We start from the raw sequence: 25132 nt of genomic DNA, 5'->3' as shown, positions 1-25132 counted from the left end.
TGGGAAATTCCCCTGGAGAAAGGATAGGCTACCCACTCCAGTATTCTTGGGCTTCCCTGGTGACTCAGATGGTAACGAATCTGCCTGCAATGAAGAGACCTGGGTTCGATCCCTGGGTTGGTAAGATCCCCCAGAGAAGGGCATGGCAACCCACTCCAGTATTCTTGCCTGGAGAATCCCCACAGACAGAGGAGCCTGGTGGGCTACAGTCCATGGGGTTGCAAATAATCAGATACAACTGAGCAACTAAGCACAGCACAACAGAGGAAGGAGTATCCCCCATATACTAAGAAGTGAGCCTCCAGCTTCCTTCCACCTGTAAGAACCCACAGCACCAGTGGTCAGGTCATCTCCCAGAAGCTACAAATCAGAAAATCAACCTCTAAAAGAACTCAGTCATTACAGCTAGTATCACCCTTAATGCAGAATGCTTTTGCCCTAAGATCATGAACCAGGCACAGATGTTGACTCTCACCACTTCTATTCAAAACCATACTAGAGGCTCTTGACAGAGAAATAAAGCAAGAAAAAGAAATGAAATTCGTAAGGTCCTTTGGACAGAGAGAAATAAAAATGCCTTTTTTTTTTTAAACAGATTGTCTAAACAGAAAACACCAAATAGTCTACAAAAAGGTTATTTAAAAATTTAGTTAGATTCAAGAATACAAGGTCAAAATAGACAAATCAACTGTATTTTTTTATATTAGCAATGAATGACCGGAAATTGAATCTTAAAATGTATGATTTACAAAAAAAATATGACTTATAGTGGCATCAAAAAGTAAAATACTTAAGGACAACTCTAATAAAGCAGAGGTAAAATCTGCATGCTGAAAACTACAGTATAGTGATGTAAGAAATCAAAGTAAACCTAAGTGAAAATATACACTGTGTTCATGGGTGAGAAGACTCAATATAGTTAAGCTGTTAACTCTCCCCAAAATGATCTTATATTAATAAATTCAACAAAACCCCAATCTAAGTTCTAGCAGACTTTTTTTTAGAAATCAACAAACTGACTCTGAACTTTCTGTGCAAAAGCAAAGGACTTAGAATAAGCATTATTTTTTTAAAGAAGAAAATGGTTGAAGGATCTATGATTTCAAGGCTCACTATAAAGCTTCAGCATAAATCAAGACAGTGTGGGACTGGCATAAGGAAAGACATACAGATCAGTGGAATATAACAGAGTCTATGGCCAACTGGTTTTTGACAAAGGAGTCAAGGTAATTCAATAAAGGACAGTATTCTCAAAAAATGGTGCCAGAACAAATGGACATGTATATGTAAAAAATGAAACTATTCATGCCTCATTCTGTACATAAAAATCAACTTGAAATAGATCATATACCTAAACATAAAACTATAAAACTTATAGAAAAAAAAAGAAAGAAAATCCTTATGACCCTAGTTTATAAAGATTTCTTATGTACATCACAAAAAGCACAAGCCCTAAAGAAAAGCATGAGTCTCAGAGAAAAGATACATAATTACAAAGCCAGCTTCTCACCTCATCACTCTACAGAGAAAAACCATCAGTAAGTTCTGCCTCCAAGAACTTCTCATCCCTTTTCAGTTCTTTCTTAAACAATATTGAAAGTGAAAGCGTTAGGTGCTCAGTCGTCTCCGACTCTTTGTAATCCTATGGACTGTAGCCCACCAGGCTCCTTTATCCATGGGATTCTCCAGGTAAAAATACTGGAGTGGTTTGCCATGCCCTTCTCCAAGGTGATCTTCCCAACCCAGGGTTCGAACTCACATCCCTTACGTCTCCTACACTGGCGGGTGGGTTCTTTATCACTAGTGCCACAATACTGGGTGGCCGAAAATAGTCAAGCCTTTGAAGAAAGCCTTTGAGAGACAAAAACCAAAACACACCAGTATTCAGAGAGAAAAAACTGAGGAAACAATGTAGGGAGCTGAGGGAAACTTAACGTGACTGGACAAGACTACTGTATTTGCAAGTAGTCTATGTCAATGGACATAGAAAAATGAAGATGTAATAAGTATTTTACTTGGAAATAAGGTAAATTATCAAATGAAAGGAGTTGAAAGTGATTACCTCTGAGGGACAGGATGGGGGTGACAGGGGACTGCTGCTTTTTATTATAATTTTAAAAAATATTATTTAGCTTCTAAAAAACGATGCCTACATATTTTGTTGAAAATATTTTAAAAGAAAACAAGTGCCAAGGACGTCACAAAGATCCAATTAACATGTGAAAAATCACCATACCAAGAGTAAATTGCTACTTGTCCGTCTTAAATTATCATGACCATGAGTAAGAGACAGCTTCTCTGACTCCCCAGTTCTCCTCTGTAACACAGTGCAGGGTGTACAAGATCACCTCCAAGTCCCCTCCAGCTTCCACAAGTATGTGGCTTTATCAAGCAACACTTCTGTTCATACAGTTATAGGTGCGGCTCATTCTTTAAAAGAATTTATCTGCTATTGTACATCAACTATATCTCATTTAAACAAAAATGTTTTTTAAAAGAATGTCCTAAAATCTGGACTAGTCTTCTTCAGCCTCCACTTCCATTCACAATGAGTGAGGCAGTACTATACTCCATAGTTATTAGCATTTGTAAGTAGAAATGACCCATAAGAAAAAGTTCAAAGTGAGTTACCTAAAAAACAACCATTTATAGCATGAGTATCTTAACCCTATACGTTTTTGAAGACATTTAATTTCTTTGGAAATTGTCACTTTTGGTTTTTGGTTGTCAATTTTGGCTGTTTTTCTCACAAACCCAGTAAACCCAACCTGAAAAGGAATAAACCCCATTAATGTCAACTGAGCAGGCTCAAATGTGGAGGTAAACTACTGTTTCACAAATGACGACAAAGGAAAGGGGGGGGGGTTTCATACTCATGGAAGGCTCCAACTCCTTCTCTCTGCTTGGGCACCCACCTTCAGCTGATGCCCACTGCAGTCAAAAGATCTGAGCTAACAGAGACAGAGAAACTGGGGATGATAGAAGAGGACAGAAAGCAAGCTAATGACCATGTGGACAGCGCTACTCTAAATTCTACCAGTATCATTATATGCATGAACTTAGCTACCCTAAAGGGCAGTCACATTACAGAGATATCAAATCAATGATGAGATGACTAATTAAAGCCAAGACCCAAACCAAGATCTCCGAATTTATACTTTTCAACTGGAAATAATCAAAGAATACAGCTATGTTTCCAAAGTAGCATCACCAAAGTATTATTCCTATTGAGTATTAATGGACTATGCTGAAACAAGGTAAAATAGAGTACTCTTCTTTGGTGCTTACTTTGTGAAATATTGCCACTGAAATACATTACAGATGTTTATCCTGACAGATGCTTCTATGAGGGTTTGCGGACTCAAATACTGATAATGGTTATTCAAAATTAAACTTACAGAACACCTGAAAACAAGCTGAATTGGAATGTGTGGACAGTTTTATAATATTCATTAGCAACAATTTTTTAAAGAAGGCTACTGTTTTAATGCAAATGAGTAGGAGTTTAAAAACTGTCTCCATTTAGTGCTTTAGCACTGACAATTTGGTCTGACGAATCAACAGGGTAGGATGGCTTTAGCAGAAGAGAACAAGGTACTTCCCAAAGGTAAGTACTTTGACATAAAGAACCCATTTCAGCTCCCTGAGAACAGAGAACCACTGATCAGAAGAGGTTCTGACACCAGGAAAGCATATGCTTCTTGCATCCTGGCTTGGTTTTTGAAGACCCTTCTGGGGATAATTTGTGACTATAGACAAACTAAGAAACTAATCCCTTCCAAGAATTTAGAATCACTCATTTAAGATGATGAACTAATGTACTTCATGGTCCTTCCCAAGAATTCCCCAATTCTTTACATCAACTATTTGACAACTGATGTTAACACTCAGAAAATGGTGGTCTGAATACTGATTCCTGTAGCATCACATGAGTTTGATTTCCTTTTAAATAACTTTCCTTTAAAATACGTGATTAGTCAAGGGTGAAAGGTCTTCAGACTTGAGATATTCCAAGGCTTCCATAGTCAATCTCCTCCCACCTTCATATGGCTCTTTCAGATGAAACAGCAGGTAAGACAATAAAATAAGCTGGATGCTGGTATGATTATGAAAAAAAAAAATGTCATTCCATCTTGCTTGACCTTTAGCAAAGCATGTGAAAGGATCTAAGCATGGACTCATACTGTTCAAAAGGAAAAAAGCAGACTGCATGGCCTTCTCCAATCAGAAGCTGGGTGGGAAGATGTGTTCCTAATATCTTATGGGTTCACTTGTTTATTTAAACCTTTCTCTAAGTGACCACAAGGCATCATTTATCAGGTTCTGGAGCGAGCGCTAATATGAATGAACAACAACCCCAACTTTACCTTTTCAGTTCCTATGAGAGTCCCCACAGCAAAGAATTCTCAAGGATTCCAGGTGGCAGGGAAGGCATGTCAGAGGGCATTTCTGGGGGTGTGGACAGATCACAGATGGATATGTGAGGAGACAGGCGGCATTCCAGAAAGAATGTGAATGGGATCTGGGATGAAAGAGTGATGAGCGCTTGAATCTGGGTGCTGTCATTTACTGGTTTTGTGACTGGGCAAAAAAGAGTGAGTCTCAGGCTCCTCAATTATACAACAGATTATTGTGAGGGTATAAGAGGCACATGGCAGATACTGAAATGCCAGTGCCTCCTCTGTTCCCGCTCTGGACTGTGGTGAGCAAAAGGTTCACGTTTTGTAGAGATGATGTTGATCAGAGTCTTCAGAGGCAGTGGCCCCAAGCTCTGCAAAGCATCAAGAAAGGAGGGGAGACAGAGAGAAAGAAGAGCAGAAGGAAGGTGCTGACTGGCTTGAGCAGGTTGCAGAGCCTGGTCTGGATGGCTGGAAGGACAAGAGGCGAGTGTTCCCCAGCTTCCCCAGGGGGCAAGGAAGCCATCACCCAGACACCCATTTGTTAACTCACAGGTGCCTGGAACCTGCAGATCATCAGGAACCACCCAAACCGCCCACTCTGGGCCACTAGAAGGCCCAGTTCCACTTCCTGCCAATATTTTATTAGGAAAACTTTCACTACACAGGAAAGTTTGAAGAGTTGTACAGTAAACAACCATTTAGGCATCACTTACATTGTATAATTAGTTCTATTTTGGAAATGGAGATTTGAACATATACAGCAGATTTTAGTTCTTTCTGCATTTGGGAAAAGGGAGTACAAAAGGGAGGATCTGAAGGCTCCTATCTGGCAAGGGTCTGGCTTCTGTACTACCAGTGATGCAGCAGGATGAAATGAAACCCTTCAGTGACCCCTGAACGGATAAAGGGACACACACAGCTTAAACCTGTAGACGGTATTGAAACATGGAGCCCTATCAGTACAATGACAAACCTAGTGTTTGATCACAGCAGTCATTCTGCATCCTCACAACTCCCCCCAGCTAAAACAAAACACAAGCACGCCGTAGCTTCTGCCGGCTTCCAGTGTAGTAGCAGAATATTCAAAAACCATAAAGTGTCAAAAAAAAAAAAAAAGAAAGAACTGCCAGATTTCTATACCTGGCAATTAAAATACAGGATTTACATAACTCATACTTAATTTCAACAAAAACTATTCTACAAACAGGAATAATCTTAACTGCACATGACCTGAGTAACTCAAACAAGAAATCTGTCTTGTATTTCAATGTGAAAAACAGCATTTCAACTTCCCTATCATCTAAGTGTGTTGAGGGCAATTTCAATGGTTAGCAGCATTAGAAAAAAATTATACTCTTATATGAAGACAAGCACGAATATATAGAACTCATTATTAGAAACACAGATAATTACTGTTAATTATGGTTAATCAAATAAATAGCATGAAGATTAGGAAAGAAAACAGTAATTTTCAAACATTACTGCTATCACGAAACATGATAGTGTCTACGATAGCACCAGCTCTGTGATCTGGAGCAAGACACTTCTCTCTGAGTTGTCTTATCAGCAAGACAGGTCTAACGATGCGACTTAGGCCTCCTCAGGGGTTCTTCCTCAGTCCTCTGCCTGGATTAAGGACCACTGCTGTTTTCTTTAATCTATGTATAATTCTATTTATTTGTCTATTATTTTTGGCTGTGCTGGGTCTCCGTTGCTGCGAAGGCTTCTCTCTAGCTGTGACCAGCGGGGGTGACTCTCTAGTTTCGGAGCCAGGGCTTCTCACTGCAGTGGCTCTCTTGTTGCAGAGCATGGGCTCTAGAGCTCGAGGGCTTCAGTAGTTGCGGCTCCTGGGCTACAGAGCTCAGGCTTAATTGCTCTGCAGCATGTGGGATCTTCCCAGATCAGGGATCAAACCAGAGTCTCCGGTGTCGGCAGGAGGATTCTTTCACGCTGAGCCCCCAGGGCAGCCCCCACTGCTCTTCCGATGACGACATTTGATAATCCTGCCCACAGTTCCTATTGCCCCTTCCCTCGAGTTACTGTGCCGGGCTGAGGAGACTCGACGTCTCCCCTTCATCACCAGTCACTTTCCTCTTGCTGTGCTGCAGTTTCTCTACTTAAAATCAAATGAACAACCCACCAAAACCCACTACGAAGGGGAAGACCAGTGCTGAGCATCCTAGAAGGATGACACCCCAGTACTTCTGATACTGGTTTGTACATCCCAGAGTCACTTCTCTTTCTTTGAAAAAAACCCAGAAGTTACAAACTAAGAGTTTTACACTGATGATCTGTGGGACTAGATTTCTAAAGCCTCTCCCCAAAGAAGTAAGTTTGAAATTCGGATGTTTTAACCTTAGGGATTCTTTAACACAGGATTTTTTGTTTTTGTTTTTTTTTAAAGCAGGGGTCCCCAACCTCTGGGATCTAATGGCTAATGATCTGAGGTGGAGCTGATATAATAATAACAGAAATAAAGTGAGCAATAAATGTAATGTGCTTGAGTCATCCAGAAACCATCTATCCGACCCCCCCCATTAACCCCAGCCCTGGTCCTGGTCTTCCTCAAAACTGGTCCCTGGTGCCAAAAAGGTTAGGGACCGTTCTTTTAAAGAAGACATGTAAAAAAAATAAAAAATAAAGAAGACATGATTTGTTAAAATGAGACATCTTTCTCAAATATGCACACTCTTAGGTGTATATGCGTCATCTTCCTGAGAGGCAACGTAATGCACTTGCTATGGCTCCCAAAGGCCTGTAAGTTAGAATCCTGCATAACTTCAGCTAAATTATTTAGCTTCTCTGAGACTCAGCTTTCTCATAGATAAATTAGGAATATTCCAAGGGTTCACTGAGTTGTTAGTTTTGAAATGATATAAAGCACCTATCACAGTGCCTGCAATGAAGAATCTGCTTAATAAATGAGCTTTCTCTCGTTTTTCACATTGTTCTGCAGAGATTCCAAAAAGCATGTTGTGTGTCAGTGAGCTTTACATCTTTATGCTGATGGGGACAAAGAAAGAGATAAGAAGAGGAGAAAGGTAAAAGAAGAATGCTTTATCCAAATGATTTATGATTTATCTGGATAAATGATTAATGATTTATCCAGGGCTCTACAGGTTGTGAATTAATTTTTCACAAAGCAACTTAATACAACATTCATGAATTTTGCTACATGGTTGATCATTTAAACTAGGATGAAACATTCAGGTTTAGCTGGTTAGTATGTTTTATTAAGGAGACTGAAGAACATGAAAACCATCTGTAGTGTAAAGAATCACTTTTTAAGAGACACAGGATAAATCTGACTTCCAAAATACACAGCTAAATGAGAAAAGGAAGGTGGGGAAAAGTATGTGTGGTCCATTACCATCTAAAAAAAGGTTTTAGAATCTAGTTGGATTGGAAATATCACTATAAATTTATCTTAAAAGCAAAAAAAGGAAAGAAAGGGGGGAAGACTTCTCTTTACATTTAAGAAGTTTATAAACAATGACAAATCTAATATCAATAAACACCCTTAGAAACCAAATTATGGTTTCTAAACACAATTTCCAATCAAAAGGAACAGGGCCCTTGAGAAATAGCTGTTTCTACTGCCTGCAATGCAGGATACCTGGGTTCAATCCCTGGATTGGGAAGATCCCCTAGAGGAGGAAATGGCTACTCTCCAGTATTCTTGCCTAGAATTCCATGGACGGAAGGCCCTGGTGGGGGGCTATAGCCTATGGAGTCTCCACAGAGTTGGATACAACTGAGCAACTAACACTTTCACTTTTTCACTTTGAAATACCCTGCAAAAAAAAGAACCGCTTAGTATTGGCTGGACTATGGACATGGATTTGATAGCTTTTTTTTTTTAATGGCAGCTGCGATACAAATCCTAGGACACCCACCCAGCCAAAGAGCCAAAGAATACTTCCTATGACATTTCACCTTCCTCCATATAGTCCCTTCTGGAAACCTACCACCAAACTTGGGGACTTCACACCGACAAAATTATACGTGTTGTTAGGTATTCTTGCTATACCATGGATAGCTGTGATTGGTGAGTCAACTGTCCGTGGCTACCAGTTATGCCAAGATTGTAACAGCATTTTTACTTTCTACACAACAAAGAAGCTTTGCAAATGAAATCTTAACACTTTGAAAAAAAATTAAAAAAGAAATGGTTGATTCCAAGTATAAGGTAGAAAATGTACAAGAAGAGCCTGGAATATCTTCTTAAGAATATCAGAAGTTAAAGAAGCTACTAACAACTATTGGGATTCCAATAGAAGACTCAAGAGACAACTGCAAATGGCTCCCATCAGTCAGGAACAAGATAATCAGAGCATCAAAAAGAACAGTAACTGTAACATATTAAAATATATAAAATACATATTTTATATGTATTTGATTCAAACAAAATAAACATCGTTGCTCACCTTTGAAAGGTGCTAGGAAACCAAATTTTTCTGAAAACTAGTTTTAAAAAGGTGTGTTGGGGGGAGAGATTAAATCAGTCATTCTGCTTTTTTTTTTTGGCTGCAGCATGTGACATATGAGATCTCAATTCCCAGATGAGGGATCGACCCTCAGGCCCTGTATTGGAAGGGTGGAGTCTTAACCAATGAACTACCAGAAGTCCCATTCTGCTTTTTCTATATGAACTATATCTGCAGGTAACCAAATAGATGATAAGAGATTTTTCATTTTAAGTAAGAGCATCTGGGACAATAAATGAAGTAACAAGCTATATTATTATTTTGCAACCTTTAATGAAATAATGAATCCAGTCATTGATCATTAACAGCTACTAAAAATCATCAGATAAAAAAATGATAGGGGAACCTCATATTAGATGAACCAGGCCAGCAACATCTGAACCCACGTGATCAATCTTATCACAAAAGGAGAGAAAAGTAGACTTTTTGTGCCACCCAATGCAATGCAACAGGAAATAGACAACACTATCTAGGAACTAGTCTTGCATTCAGTTTAGTCCTAAATCTGATTGAGTTTATAGATCTAACTACCAGTTGATTACAAACACAGTAGTCACATAACACGTTATACAACCTAACAAGAATGTTCCAGAATATGGGAACTTCTACAGAGCAAACCCGGTATTTTAAAATCTACTGCAAAGTTACAGGGGGTATAGGAAAAGGAGAGGGGTATTCAGAGATTAAGAAAGAAATGTGACACATCAATCAAATGTAATACATGAACTTGTTTAGAAACTGGAGGTCAAACAAAACAATTATTTTTTAAAAATCTGTGAACAAAATATCTGAGACTTCCCTGATGGTCCAGTGGTTAAGAACCTGCCAGCCAATCCAGGGGACACAGGATTGATCCCTGGTCTGGAAAGATCCCACATGCTACAGAGCAACTAAGCCTGCATGTAGCAATTACTGAGCCCGAGTGCTGTAACTACCGAAGCCTGTGCACCCTAGAGCCCGAGCTCTGCAATAAGAGAAGCCACACAATGAGAAGCCTGTGCACAGCAACGAGGGAGTAGCCCCCACTCACCACAACCAGAGAAAGGCCACACAGCAACAACGAACAGCCAGCAGAGCCAAAAACAAATAACGTGAAAAACAAAAGAAAATCTGAACACTGGAGCTCTGATATTGAAGAGTCATTATTAATGTTTTAATGTGGGAGGAGTATTATAGTTTTGTTTAAAAATGGTTGCTCATCTTTTAGTTACATACATACGTAGACTCATGACTGAAATGATTTGCTGTCTATGATTTATTACAAAATTACCTGAAGGGGAGGGGGAGAAAAAGAGTACTCATTAAGCAAGACTGGCCATACATCGACTACTGACACTTTGTGGTAGCTAGATATTCATTCATTATGTTATTTTCTCTACTTCTGTATATATTTGAAATTTTTCTGTAATGAAAAGTTTCAGGATTCATTAAAGCAGAAATTCAAAAGGATCTCTCTTTTGTTTCCTAGGATATCACTTCTAAGCGAAAAGACACAAGCTCTTGGATGTTTTCTTACATGTGTGGTAATTACAGTTAAGACAACAGTCCCAGGACTTCCCTGGTAGTCCAGTGGTTAAGAATCTGCTTTCTACAAAAATATACAAGGGAGAAAAGACAGTCTCTTTAACAGGTGGTGCTGGCTGTTTACAATAACCAGGACATGGAAGCAACCTAGATGTCCATCGGGAGACAAATGTATAAGAAAGCTGTGGTACATATACACAATGGAATATTACTCAGCTATTAAAAAGAACGCCTTTGAATCAGTTCTAATGAGGTGGATGAAACTGGAACCTATTATACAGAGTGAAGTAAGTCAGAAAGAAAAACACCAATACAGTATATTAACGCATATATATGGAATTTAGAAAGATGGTAACGATGACCCTATATGCGAGACGGCAAAAGAGACACAGATATAAAGAACAGACTGTTGGACTCTGTGGGAGAAGGTGAGGGTGGGATGATTTGAGAGAATAGCATTGAAACATGTATATTACCATATGTGAAACAGATCGCCAGTCCAGGTTCGATGCATGAGGCAGGGTGCTCAGGGCTGGTGCACTGGGATGACCCTGAGGGATGGGATGGGGAGGGAGGTGGGAGGGGGGACTCAGGATAGGGAACACATGCACACCCATGGCTGATTCATGTCAATGCATGGCAAAAACCACCACAATACTGTAAAGTAATTAGCCTCCAATTAAAATTTTAAAAAAATTAAAAATTAAAAAAATAAACCGAACAAGTGGTGCTAGAAAAACTGGTCAACCACCTGTAAAAGAATGAAATTAGAACACTTTCTAACACCATACACAAAAATAAACTCAAAATGTACTAAAGATCTAAATGTAAGACCAGAAACTATAAAACTCCTAGAGGAAAACACAGGCAAAACACTCTCTGACATAAATCACAAGATCCTCTATGATCCACCTCCCAGAGTAGTGGAAATAAAAACAAAAATAAACAAATGGGACCTAATTAAACTTAAAAGCTTTTGCACAACAAATGAAACTATAAGCAAGGTGAAAAGACAGCCTCCAGAATGGGAGAAAATAATAGCAAACGAAGAAGCTGACAAAAAAATCTCAAAAATATACAAGCAGCTCATGCAGCTTAATAACAGAAAAATAAACAACCCAATCAAAAAATGGGCCAAAGAACTAAACAGACATTTCTCCAAAGACATACAGATGGCTAACAAACACATGAAAAGATGCTCAACATCACTCATTATCAGAGAAATGCAAATCAAAACCACAATGAGGTACCATCTCACGCCAGTCAGAATGGCTGTTATCAAAAAGTCTACAAACAATAAATGCTGGAGAGGGTGCAGAGAAAAGGGAACACTCTTACACTATTGGTGGGAATGCAAACTAGTACAGCCACTATGGAGAACAGTGTGAAGATTCCTTAAAAAACTGGAAATAGAACTGCCATACGACCCAGCAATTCCACTGCTGGGCATACACACCAAGGAAATCAGAAGTGAAAGAGACACGTGTACCCCAGTGTTCATCACAGCACTGTTTACAAGCTAGGACATGGAAGCAACCTAGATGTCCATTGGCAGATGAATGGATAAGAAAGCTGTGGTACATATACACAATGGAATATTACTCAGCTATTAAAAAGAACACCTTTGAATCAGTTCTAATGAGGTGGATGAAACTGGAGCCTATTATACAGAGTGAAGTCAGAAAGAAAAACACCAATACAGTATATTAATGCATATATATATGGAATTTAGAAAGATGGTAATTACGACCCTATGTGCGAGACAGCAAAAGAGACACAGATGTAAACAACAGACTTTTGGACTCTGGGAAAAGGCAGAGTGGGATGACTGAAACATGTATATTACCATATGTGAAACAGATGACCAGTCCAAGTTCGATGAATGAAACAGGGCAATCAAAGCCAGTGCACTGGGATAACCCAGAGGGATGGGATGAGGAAGGAGGTGGGAGGGGATTTTGGGATGGGGAACACATGTACACCCGTGGCTGATTCATGTCAATGTATGGCAAAAACCACCACAATATTGTAAAGTAATTAGCCTCCAATTAAAGTAAATAAATTAATTTAAAGAAAAAAACAAAAATAAATACATAAATCTAAAAAAAAGAATCTGCCTTCTAACACAGGGGATGTGGGTTTGATCCCTGGTCGGGGAACTGAGAGCCCACATGCAGCTGGGCAACTAAGCCTCCGTGCTGCAACGACTGAGCCCCCGTGTGCCACAACGAGAGAGAAGCCCAAGTGCTGCAACAAAAGACGCTGAGTGTTGCAGTGAAGATACCATATGCTGCAACTAAGACCTGATGCAGCCAAATAAGTAAATAAGTAAAAAAATAAATGAAAAAGACAACAGTCCATGTAGCTAGGTGCAATCTGTTTGAGCACCTTCTTCCCTTGAGGATAAAGCGGCATACCAGACCTGGGAAAATGTCCAGGGGGTTTGATGGATAGTGGAAAGCACGGGGCTCTGTAGATGACCTGGTTTCAGGCCCCAGTTCTTTGTCAAGAATTGTTTAATCTCCCTGGGCCTCTGTGAAATGGGGCTAACCTCTCCTCCCCCACAGAGCTGCCATGAGCATCGCAGGAACGAAAATATGAGAGTCCTAGCTCAGAGCAGGCACTGGGGATACTGGCATTCAGGAATTCATTCATTCATTTATTCACCACACATCTGAGTATATCCGCTGGGTCAGACTCTAGGTTATGTGCTAGCGAAATCAAGACACAAAAAGCATGGCACCTGCCCTGAAGGAAAACAGGAAAGTAAATTAATGATTATAGTGGTGAAAGCAATGTATTTTAAGTTCTGAAAAGATAAACTTTTGGATCTGGAATTCTATATTCAAGCAACATTACCAATTATGAAGGTGAAATAGAGACATTTCTATAGAGTTTACTAACCATACACTATTAATATATACATATGCAAAAAGAAAAAAAAATCACTCCAGGAAAAGATAACTTTCCTCAAAAAAAAAATCTACACATGAAAGGCTGGGATATTTGGAAAATTATCTTTGGATAGCAAAGCTTTAATGGCATAGGAATCAATTTTCTTCTCTGTGGGCCCCATTATGCTATTTTTTCTCTTCAGAATATTGCATTTACACAATCATATTATAAATGCTGTATACAGGCTTCCCAGGCAGCACTAGTGGTAAAGAACTCACCTGCCAATGCAGGAGACATAAGAGATGCGGGTTTGATCCTTGCGTTGGGAAGATCCCCTGGAGGGAGGGCATGGCAACCCACTCCAGTATTCTTGCCTGAAGAATCTTATGGACAGAGGAGCCTGGGGGCCACAGTCCGCAGGGTTGCAAAGAGTCAGACACAACTGAAGCAACTCAGTATGCACACTGATTATAGATGATGTATATCTACTGCCATCTCTTGGAATCAAGATTCTCAAGAAAGCGCAAAAGGACAGATACACAAAAGTAGTAAAAATAAATAAATGACATCACTCACCAAAGTGAGAAGGGAAACAGACAGAAGGTAATATACAAGTGTTAAATTTCTAATCCTTTTTAGAAGTGATCAAGATATATTGGTCAAAGTGTGTAAGACGAGAAACAAGAGGTATAATTTAAAAGTACAGTGATAATAGAAAATGAAAAAATGATAACAGTAGCTGCCACTGGGAAAAAGAACTGGGAGTGTGGAGCCAAGATTTCCTCCCTTCATTTTACATTCTCCTGTACCATGCAAATTTTTAAAAATTATGCACATTTATCACTCCAATGGTTTTAAAAGTGTCACAGGAAACACTTTTTCTGCTAAAATATATGTAACTTACAAGCTCTACAGTGAATTTTCCAACATTTAGTCTGCCTAAATACAAGAAAGATATTAAGGTAGCTAGACTTGATAACTTGTATAGTCTTTTTCCAGAAGCTAAGGGTCTATCCAAAGAGAAATACAAATTGTGTCATTGTCATTTCGATAATATAAAGACACACCTGTAAAGTCTGTTCCTAAGCTATTGAACCAAGAACAACAAAAACAGGAAATTTCCCCAGGAAAAGGCAGCTGAAAACCAGGAACAGAAGCAGCAAAACTAAATGGAGATTTCTGCAGTGGAACCAGGAGCAGGAAAAAATAAACAAGAGAAAGACAACACTGAGAGGGAGTGAGTAGCCTCCAGGGTAAGAGGGGTGGGGCTCAGGCTGAGAAGATTCATTCTGAGATGGGGTGGGGGGGTGGTTCCCAGGTGGCGTTAGTGGTAAAGAACCCGTCTGCCAATACGGGAGACACGGGTTCAATCCCTGGGTCGGGAAGATCCCCTAGAGGAGGGCATGGCAGCCCACTCCAGTATTCTTGCCTGGAGAATCCCATGGACAGAGGAACCTGGCAGGCTACAGTCCATGGGGTCGCAAAGAGTTGGACACGACTGAAGTGATTTAGCACGCAGCATGGGGTGGGGTGGGAGGGTGGGGTTGGGGTGGCAGGGGTGGGGTCTGGAAGGGAGAAGCAACCGCTCTGTCATAGAAGCTGGAAAGCAACAAATGTGCAAAGAGACGACCGAGACATAGGGGACAAAAAGGGCTGAGTACAAGTTTCTCCTGCTCCAGACAAGTGCTGTCTAACCATCTTCTTGAAATCATGGGGAGAAGGAGTGTCAAAGAAATTCTAGTACATAGATGGTAGGTGGGAATTTGAAAACAGGCAGTACCAGTGAAAGGGTCAACCATCTTTTCTCTATTTGGCACCTGTCTTTATTATTTCAGTGTGCGCTGCTGTGCTTGGTCGCTCAGTCATGTCTGACTCTTTGCGACCCCATGGACTCTAGCCTGCCAGCTTCCTCTGTCCATGGGATTCTCCAGGCAAGAATACTGGAGTGGTTGCCATTTCCTTCCCCAGGGGATCTTCCCAACCCAGGGATCAAACCCAGGTCTCTCGCATTGCAGGTGGACTCGTTATGGTCTGAGCCACCAGGGAAGTCACATTTATACATTTCAGTGTGGTAAAGGGATTTCATAGGCTCACTTAAGATACTGGTTCACTCAATCTTATTTTTATTATATACCTCTTAACCAAAAGTTCTTCTACTACAGGGATTTTCAAAAATCTAACTCTTTGGGTTGAGAAGAAGCTACCTGCTGTTTGAGGAGATTCTCAAAGGGTCTTGAGAGTTTGTATCAGTTTCCTCTTCATGCTCTACCTACACAGGACACAATGTAAAAACACTTGGGATTTAAGATCTAGAAGGGACTTTGGCCTTCTTTCCAACAAGATGCCCCACTTAAGATGAGAAAACAGGATGTGAGGGCGATCTGGTTGCAACATCTGTCACCCCATTGATCGCCAGGGTTGATTCGGCTGATCTGGCTGGCTAGGCGGGTGTCCCCTTCCTCCCTCACTGCTCCATGTGCGTCCCTCCCGAAGCTGCGCGCTCGGTCGAAGAGGACGACCATCCCCGATAGAGGAGGACCGGTCTTCGGTCAAGGGTATACGAGTAGCTGCGCTCCCCTGCTAGAACCTCCAAACAAGCTCTCAAGATGAGAAAACAGAGACAAATACTGGGCTCTTGCTGGCATTCACTGAAGGGAAGAATGAATGTAGTCTTTCCCAAGGTACCAGCAGAGCGCAAGCTAGAACTCTTTTTGTCCAGCTGCCTATAAGTCAGTTCTCATTTCACTCTGTGGGCTCTGCTGTCTCTATGGCATTTTTTTTTCAGTCGAAGGAGAGAAAACACTTGCTCCACAGACTCATTTATGAATAAACATGTAAGCAGTCTGACAGAGCAATGGGTCCTGGGACCCAGTCTGCTTCATCTAAATCTTCTGTGTCTCTAAAGGGCTTTCCCTCCATTTCCTAATGAAATATGCACATTCAATTACTTGCAGAAACTGCTAACTTCAGATGAAAATTATATGAAATCTAAAAACTATAGCTTTGATGTATGCTTCAGCGTTTCCTACATAATGAGGAATTCCCAGGAGCTACAGAGGATGAGATGGTTGGATGGCATCATCAACTCAATGGACATGAGTTTGGGCAAACTCAGGGAGATGATGAAGGACAGGGAAGCCTGGCGTGCTGCAGTCCATGGGGTCTCAAAGAGTCAGACACAACTGAGCAACTGAACAACAACGACTACACTTTCAAGGAAGACTGAAATTTAGTCTCACAGAAAGGAAAGGCTAGAAGGAAGACAAGCCAAAGGGTTTTCCCTAATAGCTGAAATACGCCAAAAAGAGCAAATACCCCATAGACATGATGAACCAAACCTCTGTAAGGGCAAAGTGGCTTTGGAAAACCATTTTCTTTAATTACAGAACATCCTTAGTAAAATGAGAAGGGAAAGAGCATCTGTTTTTTTAAGACTTTTCAAACATCAGTGTCTACTTATGGGGACTAAGTATCTATTAGTGAGATCTTGGATGTTTTAGCATCCACGGCAAAGGAGGATTCTTCAAATGCTATGCCAACCTGTACTTACTCACTCAGATCTCTTGCTACCAAACCAAATCTCCTTTTCCCCTTCTCAAGCAAATCCAGTACAGTTTCCCAGAGCTGAAGCCCTATCTTTTGTCCAGTTATCAACTATAAACTCCATGAATATTCTGAATCTGTTACAGAAAAGAAAAGACTTCTGCCACAACAGTGCAAACAGAAGAAGAAATGGACGACCACCTCCAGGGAAGGTGCTGACAGCCAACCCTGGAAGCTCAACCATCATGACGTGTCTCCCAAGGTCTCGGGTCAATTCTCTAAAGCCAACAGGAGCGAGTCACAGAGCCAGCCATAAGGGCCCTGACAATCATAACTGGACTTTTCTAATTATGCCTGAATTTTTGTTTATACTTATGCTATTTTCCCCAGACTTCAGTCCCTTATTTTTTTTTAAAGAGTATTAACTGTTTTAAAGAAAAAGAGAAAAGGAACAAAAGCAACAACATAATCAAGTTTACAGAATGTAGAAGCAAAATATGAGACAAAAGTTCACAAAGGACGAGGGAGGTAGATAAAAATACACTCTTGTAATAATCTTACACTGTTCATGAAGCAATGTAACCTTCACTTGAAGATAACTGTGATTCATGAAAGAGGCGTACTGTAATCTCAGAGGAGTGTTTGGCCAACAGAAATATATTGTGAGCCAGATATGCAATTTTAAATTTTCTAGGAGTCACCATTAAAAATAAACAAATAAAATGAATTTCAATAATATTTTTATTTAGCCCAATATATAAAAAATGTTATCATTTCAACATGTCATCAATGATTCAAAATCATGCATGTTTTAAGTCTGTAACATCTCAGTTTGGACTAGCCATATCTGGAGGACTCATTAGCCATGTGTGGTCAGCGGCTACCATACTGGGCAGTTAGCTCTAGAGAACGGGTCAGCAAACTTTTCTGTAAAGGAACAGATAGTAACCATTTTGAGTTGTGTGGGCTACACGGTCTGTCATAACTACTCAAATCTATCACTGTAATGCAAAGCAATCAGAGGCAAAATGTAAATTAACAGGCATGGCTGTGTTCCAACAAAACTTTATAAAAACATGTCAGCCAGATTTGGAAGGAAATGGCAGTCCACTCCAATATTCTTGCCTGCAGAATTCCATGGACAGAGGAGCCTGGCAGGCTACAGTCCATGCAGTCGCAAAGAGTAGGACACAACTGAAGCAACTAACACAATACAGTTTGCCAACCATTACTCTGGAGCAATGACAAAAAATAACAAAGAAATAAAAGCAAAAAGTTGATAGGGAAGCTAAAAATGGGAGGCTATAGTATCAGTAAACACCAAATAATACACAATTCATCCAAAAAGAGACAGAAAAGAGGCACAGAGGGACATAGAACAATCAAGACAAATAAGAAACACCAAGATGGAAGACAGGTTCATCTGTATCACTAATTAGGTTAAGAATAAATTAGGCAGAGATTGCCAGAATGGATAAAAAAGCAAGATCCAACCACAAGCTGTTTATAAGAAACCTACTTAATTATAAAGACAAATAAGTTGACAGTAAAAGGCAAACATATAGCATAAGAAACAAGAGTGGCTATGTTAATAGCAGATAAAATCATCAAAAAAGTTATTTCTAGAACTAAGAAGAAATATTCCACAATGATAAAATGGGAAATTCATTAAGAAGACATAACAATCTATAAGACAGGCACACATTTATCAAAAGAGCTTCAAAATACATGAAGAAAAAATTGATAAAATTAAATGGAGAAATAAATCTACAACCACAGTTGGCGATTTCAATACCACTCTCAGTAGCTCAAAGAAAAAGTAGACAATCTTCTCACCCACCCCCCCCAAAAAAAACCCAACAACAACAATTAAAAAAAACCTAACTCACAATCAGTAAAGATATAGAAGAGTTGAGCAAAACCATGAACCAATGTAACTTAAAATAATATTAATGGAATATCACACTCACTTGCGTGCACACAGAACATGCACCAAGACAGAACACATGTCAAGTCATAAAACAAGTCTCAATAATTATCAAAGAAGTTCTAAATAACTCATGTGTTAAGGGAGAAAGCACAAGAAAAATTAGAAAATATTTGTAATAGATGATAGTGAAAAGACAACATGTCAAAATATGTGGAATGCAGCTAACAAAAACGAAAGGAAAATTCACAGCTTTAAATACTTATACAGAAAAGAAACATAACTTCAATGAGTTAAGTTCCTACCTTACAATGGGAGAATAACATATGAAATCCAAGGAATCCAAAGAATAACTATTAAATTCAAAATAAGCAGAAGAAATGATAATAAGAAGAGTATAAATAAATGAAAAAAGAGGACACAAATGCAATACTAGATAAATGCTGGTACTGAAAATTAACACCTAGCAAGGAAAAAAGACAGACAACACAAATTACTAACATTAGAAGTTTTTAAAGGGATGTAATTATAGATCCTACAGATACTGAAATTATAAGAGAATATTTTCAGCTTATAATTTTATGCTAATAAATTTGACAACTTAAAACAGAATATTCCTTGGAAAACACAAATTCATAAAACGATATAAGAAATAATTGACCTGTATCTATTAAAGAAACTCAGTTCACCATCAGAAACCATTTCACAAGAAACCCTTATGACCAGATGTCTTTGCTGGTGTTAAGTAAGTAAGTGTTAGTCTCTCAGTTGTGCCCGACCCTTTGACCCCATGGACTGCAGCCCACTAGGCTCCTCTGTCCGTGAGATTTTCCAGGCAAGGATACTGGAGTGGGTTGCCATTTCCTTCTCCAGGGGATCTTCCCAACCCAGGGATCGAACTCGGGTCTCCTGCACTGCAGGCAGATTCTTTAGACTGAGCTACAAGGTAAACTTGATGATAATTTAACCAACGGCCCCCTCCCCTCAAATCACATACACACTGTCACCAAATAACAGAAGAGGAACTTCCTAACTATATGAGGTCAGCATAATCCTGATACCAAAACTTGACGAACATATAAAAAAAGAGCAAACTACAAGCTAATATTCCTCATGAACAAAGATATAGAAATAATTAACAATATATTAAAATCCAGCAACATGTAAAAAGGAGTATTGATACATCATGACCCAGTGTATGTATTGGTTCCATGACCAATGGACCCCAATCCATGACCCAGTTGGATTTCTCTCAGGAATGCAAATCTGATCAAGCATTCAAAAGCCAACCAATGTCATTCAAAATATTAACAAAGGGCAAAACCATATGACAATTTTGAAAGATACGACTTCCCTGGTGGTACAGTGGATAAAAATCTGCCTGCCAATGTAGGGTACATGGGCTTCATCCCCGTCCAGGAAAATTCCACATACCATAGAGCAACTAAGCCTGTGTGCCACGACTACTGAGCCCGAGCTCTAGAGCCCATAAGCCACGATTACTGAGCCCTCAAGCTCTACAGCCTGTGCTCTGCAACAACAGAAGCCACCACAATGAGAAGCCTGCACATTGCAATAAAGAGTAGCCCTCGCTCATTGCAACTAGAGAAAAAGTCTGCATGCAGCAACAAAGACCCAGTGCAGTCAAAATAAATAAAATTAAATGTAAAAAAATTAAAGCAGCAAAAAGATACAGAAAGGGTATCTGAAAATATTCAACATCTATTCATGATACAAAAGTCTTAGCAAACTGGAAATGGAGGGGAACTTTCTCAACCTGAAAAAAGACTTTTATGAACAACCTAACAATCATAGTTCAAGGGGAAACACTGAACTAATTTCCCTTTTCTAATACTGTAAGCAAGGAAAGCATATCTACTCTTCCCACTTCAACAATATACTAAAGGTGCTAGTTGATGCAATAAAGCAAGAAAAAGAAATAAAAGACACAAAGATCAGAAAACAGACAAAACTGTTATTAGTAGGCCAACATGATTGCATAAATGAAAAACCCTGCAGAATATTAAGAAAAAACCCAACCTATCAGAATGAGCAAATTTTAAAAGGCTGAAGGGATATAAGATCAATATATATATAGACTTTAATATATATATTGAAGAATTAATTATATATCCATATAGAAGCAGCAAACATTTTGAAAATGAAACAAACAATTCTACTTATGATTACATAAATAATATAAATATTTAGGGAAAAATGAACTACTGAGCCCACATGCTCTAGAGCATGTGCTCCACAGGAGAAGCCCATAGAGACTAGAGAAAGCCTGCATGCCCCAACAAACATCCAGCACAGATAAAATTTTTTTAAAAATTCTTTTTTGTGGAATACAAAGGATCTATAATAGCCAAAACAATACAAAAAAGAAGAACAATTGTTGGTGGGTTTATGCTACCTGATTTTGAAAGGGAAAGTTGCTCGGTTCAACTCGTTGCAACCCCATGGACTACATAGCCCATGGAATTCTCCAGGCCAGAATACTGGAGTGGGAAGCCTTTTCCTTCTCCTAGGGATCTACCCAACCCAGGGATCAAACCCAGGGATCAAACCCAGGTCTCCCACTTGGCAGGCAGATTCTTTAGCAGCTAAGCCACAAGGGAAGTCTAAGAACACTGGAGTGTGTAGCCTATTCCTTCTCCAGCGGATCTTCCCAACCCAGGAATTAACCCGGGGTTTCCTGCATTGCAGGCGGATTCTTTACCAACTAAGTTATCAGGAAAGCTTACTATAAAGTCAGAAGAAAGTGTGGTATTGGCATAAGAACAGGTATAAAAATGAGCGGAACAGAAGGATCCAGAAATAGACCTAGACATACATGGTCAATTTATTTTTGACAAAAGTGCCAAGTCAATTTAAAAGGAAAGAAAAGTCTTTTTAACAAATGTTGCCAGAACAACTAGATGTCCATATGGAAAAAAATAACCCTGACTCCTATCTCATACAAAATTCATCTGAAATGGCTCAGGGTTAAATGTAAAAGCTAAAACTATAAACCTTCTAGAAGATAGGTTTCTAGAAAATTATTGCAACCTTTTAGGTAGGCAGAGTTTAGGGACAAGGAAAAATCTACAAACCATTTAAAAAAATTATTAACAGGACTTCATCAGCATTAAAAATATCTGCTCATCAAAATACATCACTGAAAAAAATGAATATGCTACCCCAGACTCAAATAAAATGTACTTGTAGCACAAACATTTGACAGAGGATGAGGATCCAGAATATATAAAAGAACTCCTACAAATCTACAACAGGCAAGAAACTTATTAAATATCTACCTCACACAGAAGATATCTGAATGGTTAGGAAGCACACAAAAAGGCGGTCAACCAGAGAAATGCAAATTAAAATCACAATGCAATACCACCTCGTATCTTCTAGAATGGCTAAAAAAGACTGATAGTACGAAGTGTTTCCAAGGATGTGGAACAACTGGAATGTTCATATAACGTTCCAGCTAGGGAAGTATAAAATGGAGCATCCACTTTGGACAACTGTTTGGCAGCTCCTATAAAATTTAACATACACATGTCCTAAGAACCAACAATTCTAACCTTAGATATTTACTCAAGAGAAATAAAAACACACACCCACGAAAAGTTTTTTTTACAGAAATGTTCATAGCAGACTGATTTATAACAGTCTCACCTGGAAACAAACCAAATGTCCACCAACAGATGAAAAGGCAAATACTGTATATTCATACAATGAAATACTACTGAAAATAAAAATTAACGATTTCTTGATACACACAACACTAAGGGTGAATTTCAAAAAGATGTTAAGTGAAAGAAGCCAACTACAACACTGAGTGATTGCATTTTTTATAAATTCCCAAAATAATCAAAATTAATCCACAGTGATAGAAATTTGAAATAGTTGCTTAGGATAGTGGGGGCTTGGAGTTGCTTGAAACGGGACACAATGAAAATTTAAGGTGGGAGATAGAAATGTTCTAACATCTTGCTTTCAGTGGTGGTCACATGGGTATATATAGCTATTAAAACTCTTTGAACTAACAAGTATTTTAGATTTGTACATTTTATCATATGTTAATTATACCTCAATTTTAAAAGTCTCTAAAAACCATTTTAAAAGTATGGAAGGCAATCCAAAATATTAACAACGACTGCTTCTGGGAGGTGGGATTATGGCTAATTTTTTCTTTGCTGATTCACTTTTCTCATCTTTATGATTTTCTCTACTGAACTCCCCCCCACCACCATTTTCTATGGTATTTATGTTTTATAGTTTAACAGAGATCCTAAAATGTCACCAATATTCATCTTCTGAAAGTACTATAGGATTACAGGTAAGTAACAGAAGTGTGTGTCAAGTTCTCCTTCCACAGCGGGCATGTGGTTCAGTGTCTATGTGGGACACAGAAGGGGCTCAGAAGCTCAGCCAGAAGCACAGTGGCAGCCTGGGGAGAGGAAGAGGTCCAACGTGGGAGAGTTCAGCTCTGACCTCAGCTCACTCACTGAGTGGTGGGCAAGTCACGGAGTCCCTGTTTCTTCACCCCTAAGATGGGAATAAGATGTATCCCCTTTTCTGCCTCACTGGGGTTTTATGGGTGTTAGCTGAAATGGTCTATACAGCACAGAAGGAATTAAGCAAGTAGTAATTTCTGATATTATGTGAAAAGTCAGAAAAAAAGTCTTTCTCACAAGTCAGATTTACTACTCTTAGTTCCATGAGAAACAAATTAAGAGCTTTGCTAAGACGACGCAAAGCTCTTCAAATCAACAGCCAAGAACTCTTACCTGTTGGTGTGGTAATGGTGATTCTGCATACCATAGGAGACGCACTGCGTGTTTAGTCGCTTCAGCTCAACCTCCTTCCAACTATCTTCTGTCCACTTTCTCTTCATCTGCTTCTCCTCACGTTTTTTCCCGACATAGTCAGCATAGGTCTGGATGCGATAGCTCTCTGCATACTTGCTCGTATTGACAGCTACAAGGAAAAGAAAAAACCCTTAACAAAGGGTCTGGCCTGGCCCCAGGTTGTCGGAAAAGTGGCTTGAGGTCATCAAAGGAACCCTGAGGTCAGGTCTGTCATTGAGAAGCCAGGTGGTCTTGGGAACATCCCGGCTCTCCCCATCTGAGTCTTCTCATCTGGAGAAAACAGAGTCCTGCTCCCCAGCCTCCCTTACAGTGTGAAAGTGCTCTGTAAACTATAAAGAACCAGAAGGATGTAAGCAAGACATTAATTTTCAGAATATCTGAAGGTAACATTACTGCCTGCTGCTGCTGCTGCTGCTAAGTCGCTTCAGTCGTGTCCGACTCTGTGCGACCCCATAGATGGCAGCCCAACAGGCTCTCCCGTCCCTGGGATTCTCCAGGCAAGAACGCTGGAGTAGGTTGCCATTTCCTTCTCCACATTACTGCCTGAAAAGTACTCATTTTCAGAGTAAGAAAATGAAAAACAAAACCAAACCGCCAAGGGAAAAACTGTTGTGAAAATAAAGATGACAAGAAAAGCAGTATGGACTGCAGTGGTGATCCCTGTAGGTCTAGTACATGCCTGTGCCTGGTGCTATGCATACGTGATGTCTAACCTTCACAGAACACTTGCAAGGGAAAAATCACCTTTGTTGAAGATAAGCAAGCTGGGGCACTGAGCACTGAGGCAGGGGGTTGCTGCAGGCCACACTGTAACAGTGGCAAGGAGGAAAACCAGGCTGCTTGGACCCTAAGGCCAGGGCCCTTCTCAAAGTTCTGCGCTTCACTTTGGACTCTGCAGATTCAACATAGTCCCACAATACTTGAGACCTGCCTCATCTCTTTCTCTTCTTAAAGCCTGCTAATTCTCTGTAATGTGCTTCTGGCAGGAGTTCTTGAGAGCCAGAGCTTGTTCCCTTTTTGGTGTTAATGGATGATAAGGCCAGGACCATCTTCCTGCCTCCTTCTTGGAGGCTGGGGGCTGGAACACGGGAGTGGCCTGGGAGTGAGGACCCACAAAAATCGTGTGGAAGGGCCCCTTGTGCTGCTCTGGTTTCGGCAGTGTGAGCACACACTCCCCACCCATTAGTTATTACCCCCACTAGCAGCGAGACAGTAAGGCCTGGGCCGTGCTGGCGGGGGACTGTGGGAAGCAGACCTGGGACCTGCTGCTGGAAAAGCACCATGATGTCTGAAATTGTCTGAGTATCCACTTTCAGCAGCTTCTTGGTACAGAGTGAAGGAAGTGAATGTTAGTCGCTCAGCAGTGTCCAACTCTTTGTGACCCCATGGATGTAGCCCACCAGGCTCCTCTGTCCATGGAGATTCTCCAGGCAAAAATACTGGAGTGGGTTGCCATGCCTTTCTCCAAGGAATCTTCCTGACCCAGGGATT

General features: G+C 39.9%; 1 protein-coding gene across 15 annotated transcripts in view; it reads right to left on the bottom strand.

The window, feature by feature from the left end:
• Positions 1 to 25132, bottom strand: part of PARN (poly(A)-specific ribonuclease) — a 177438-nt gene that overhangs the window by 30716 nt on the left and 121590 nt on the right. For all 15 annotated transcript variants that reach the window (XR_014072950.1, XR_014072949.1, XM_081556349.1 and 12 more), the window contains one exon: positions 23561 to 23750. Coding sequence is in view for 13 of the 15 variants with exons in the window: in XM_081556349.1 (XP_081412475.1) it covers positions 23561 to 23750 (190 nt within the window). In the remaining 2 variants the exon portion in view is untranslated. The remainder of the gene's footprint in view (positions 1 to 23560; positions 23751 to 25132) is intronic.

This window comes from Giraffa tippelskirchi, chromosome 13, assembly GCF_054371585.1.
Source record: "Giraffa tippelskirchi isolate mGirTip1 chromosome 13, T2T-mGirTip1v1.2.pri, whole genome shotgun sequence".
Taxonomy (NCBI): domain Eukaryota; kingdom Metazoa; phylum Chordata; class Mammalia; order Artiodactyla; family Giraffidae; genus Giraffa; species Giraffa tippelskirchi.
Note: the sequence above shows the minus strand (reverse complement) of the source record. Positions and strands in the feature narration are given on the sequence as shown.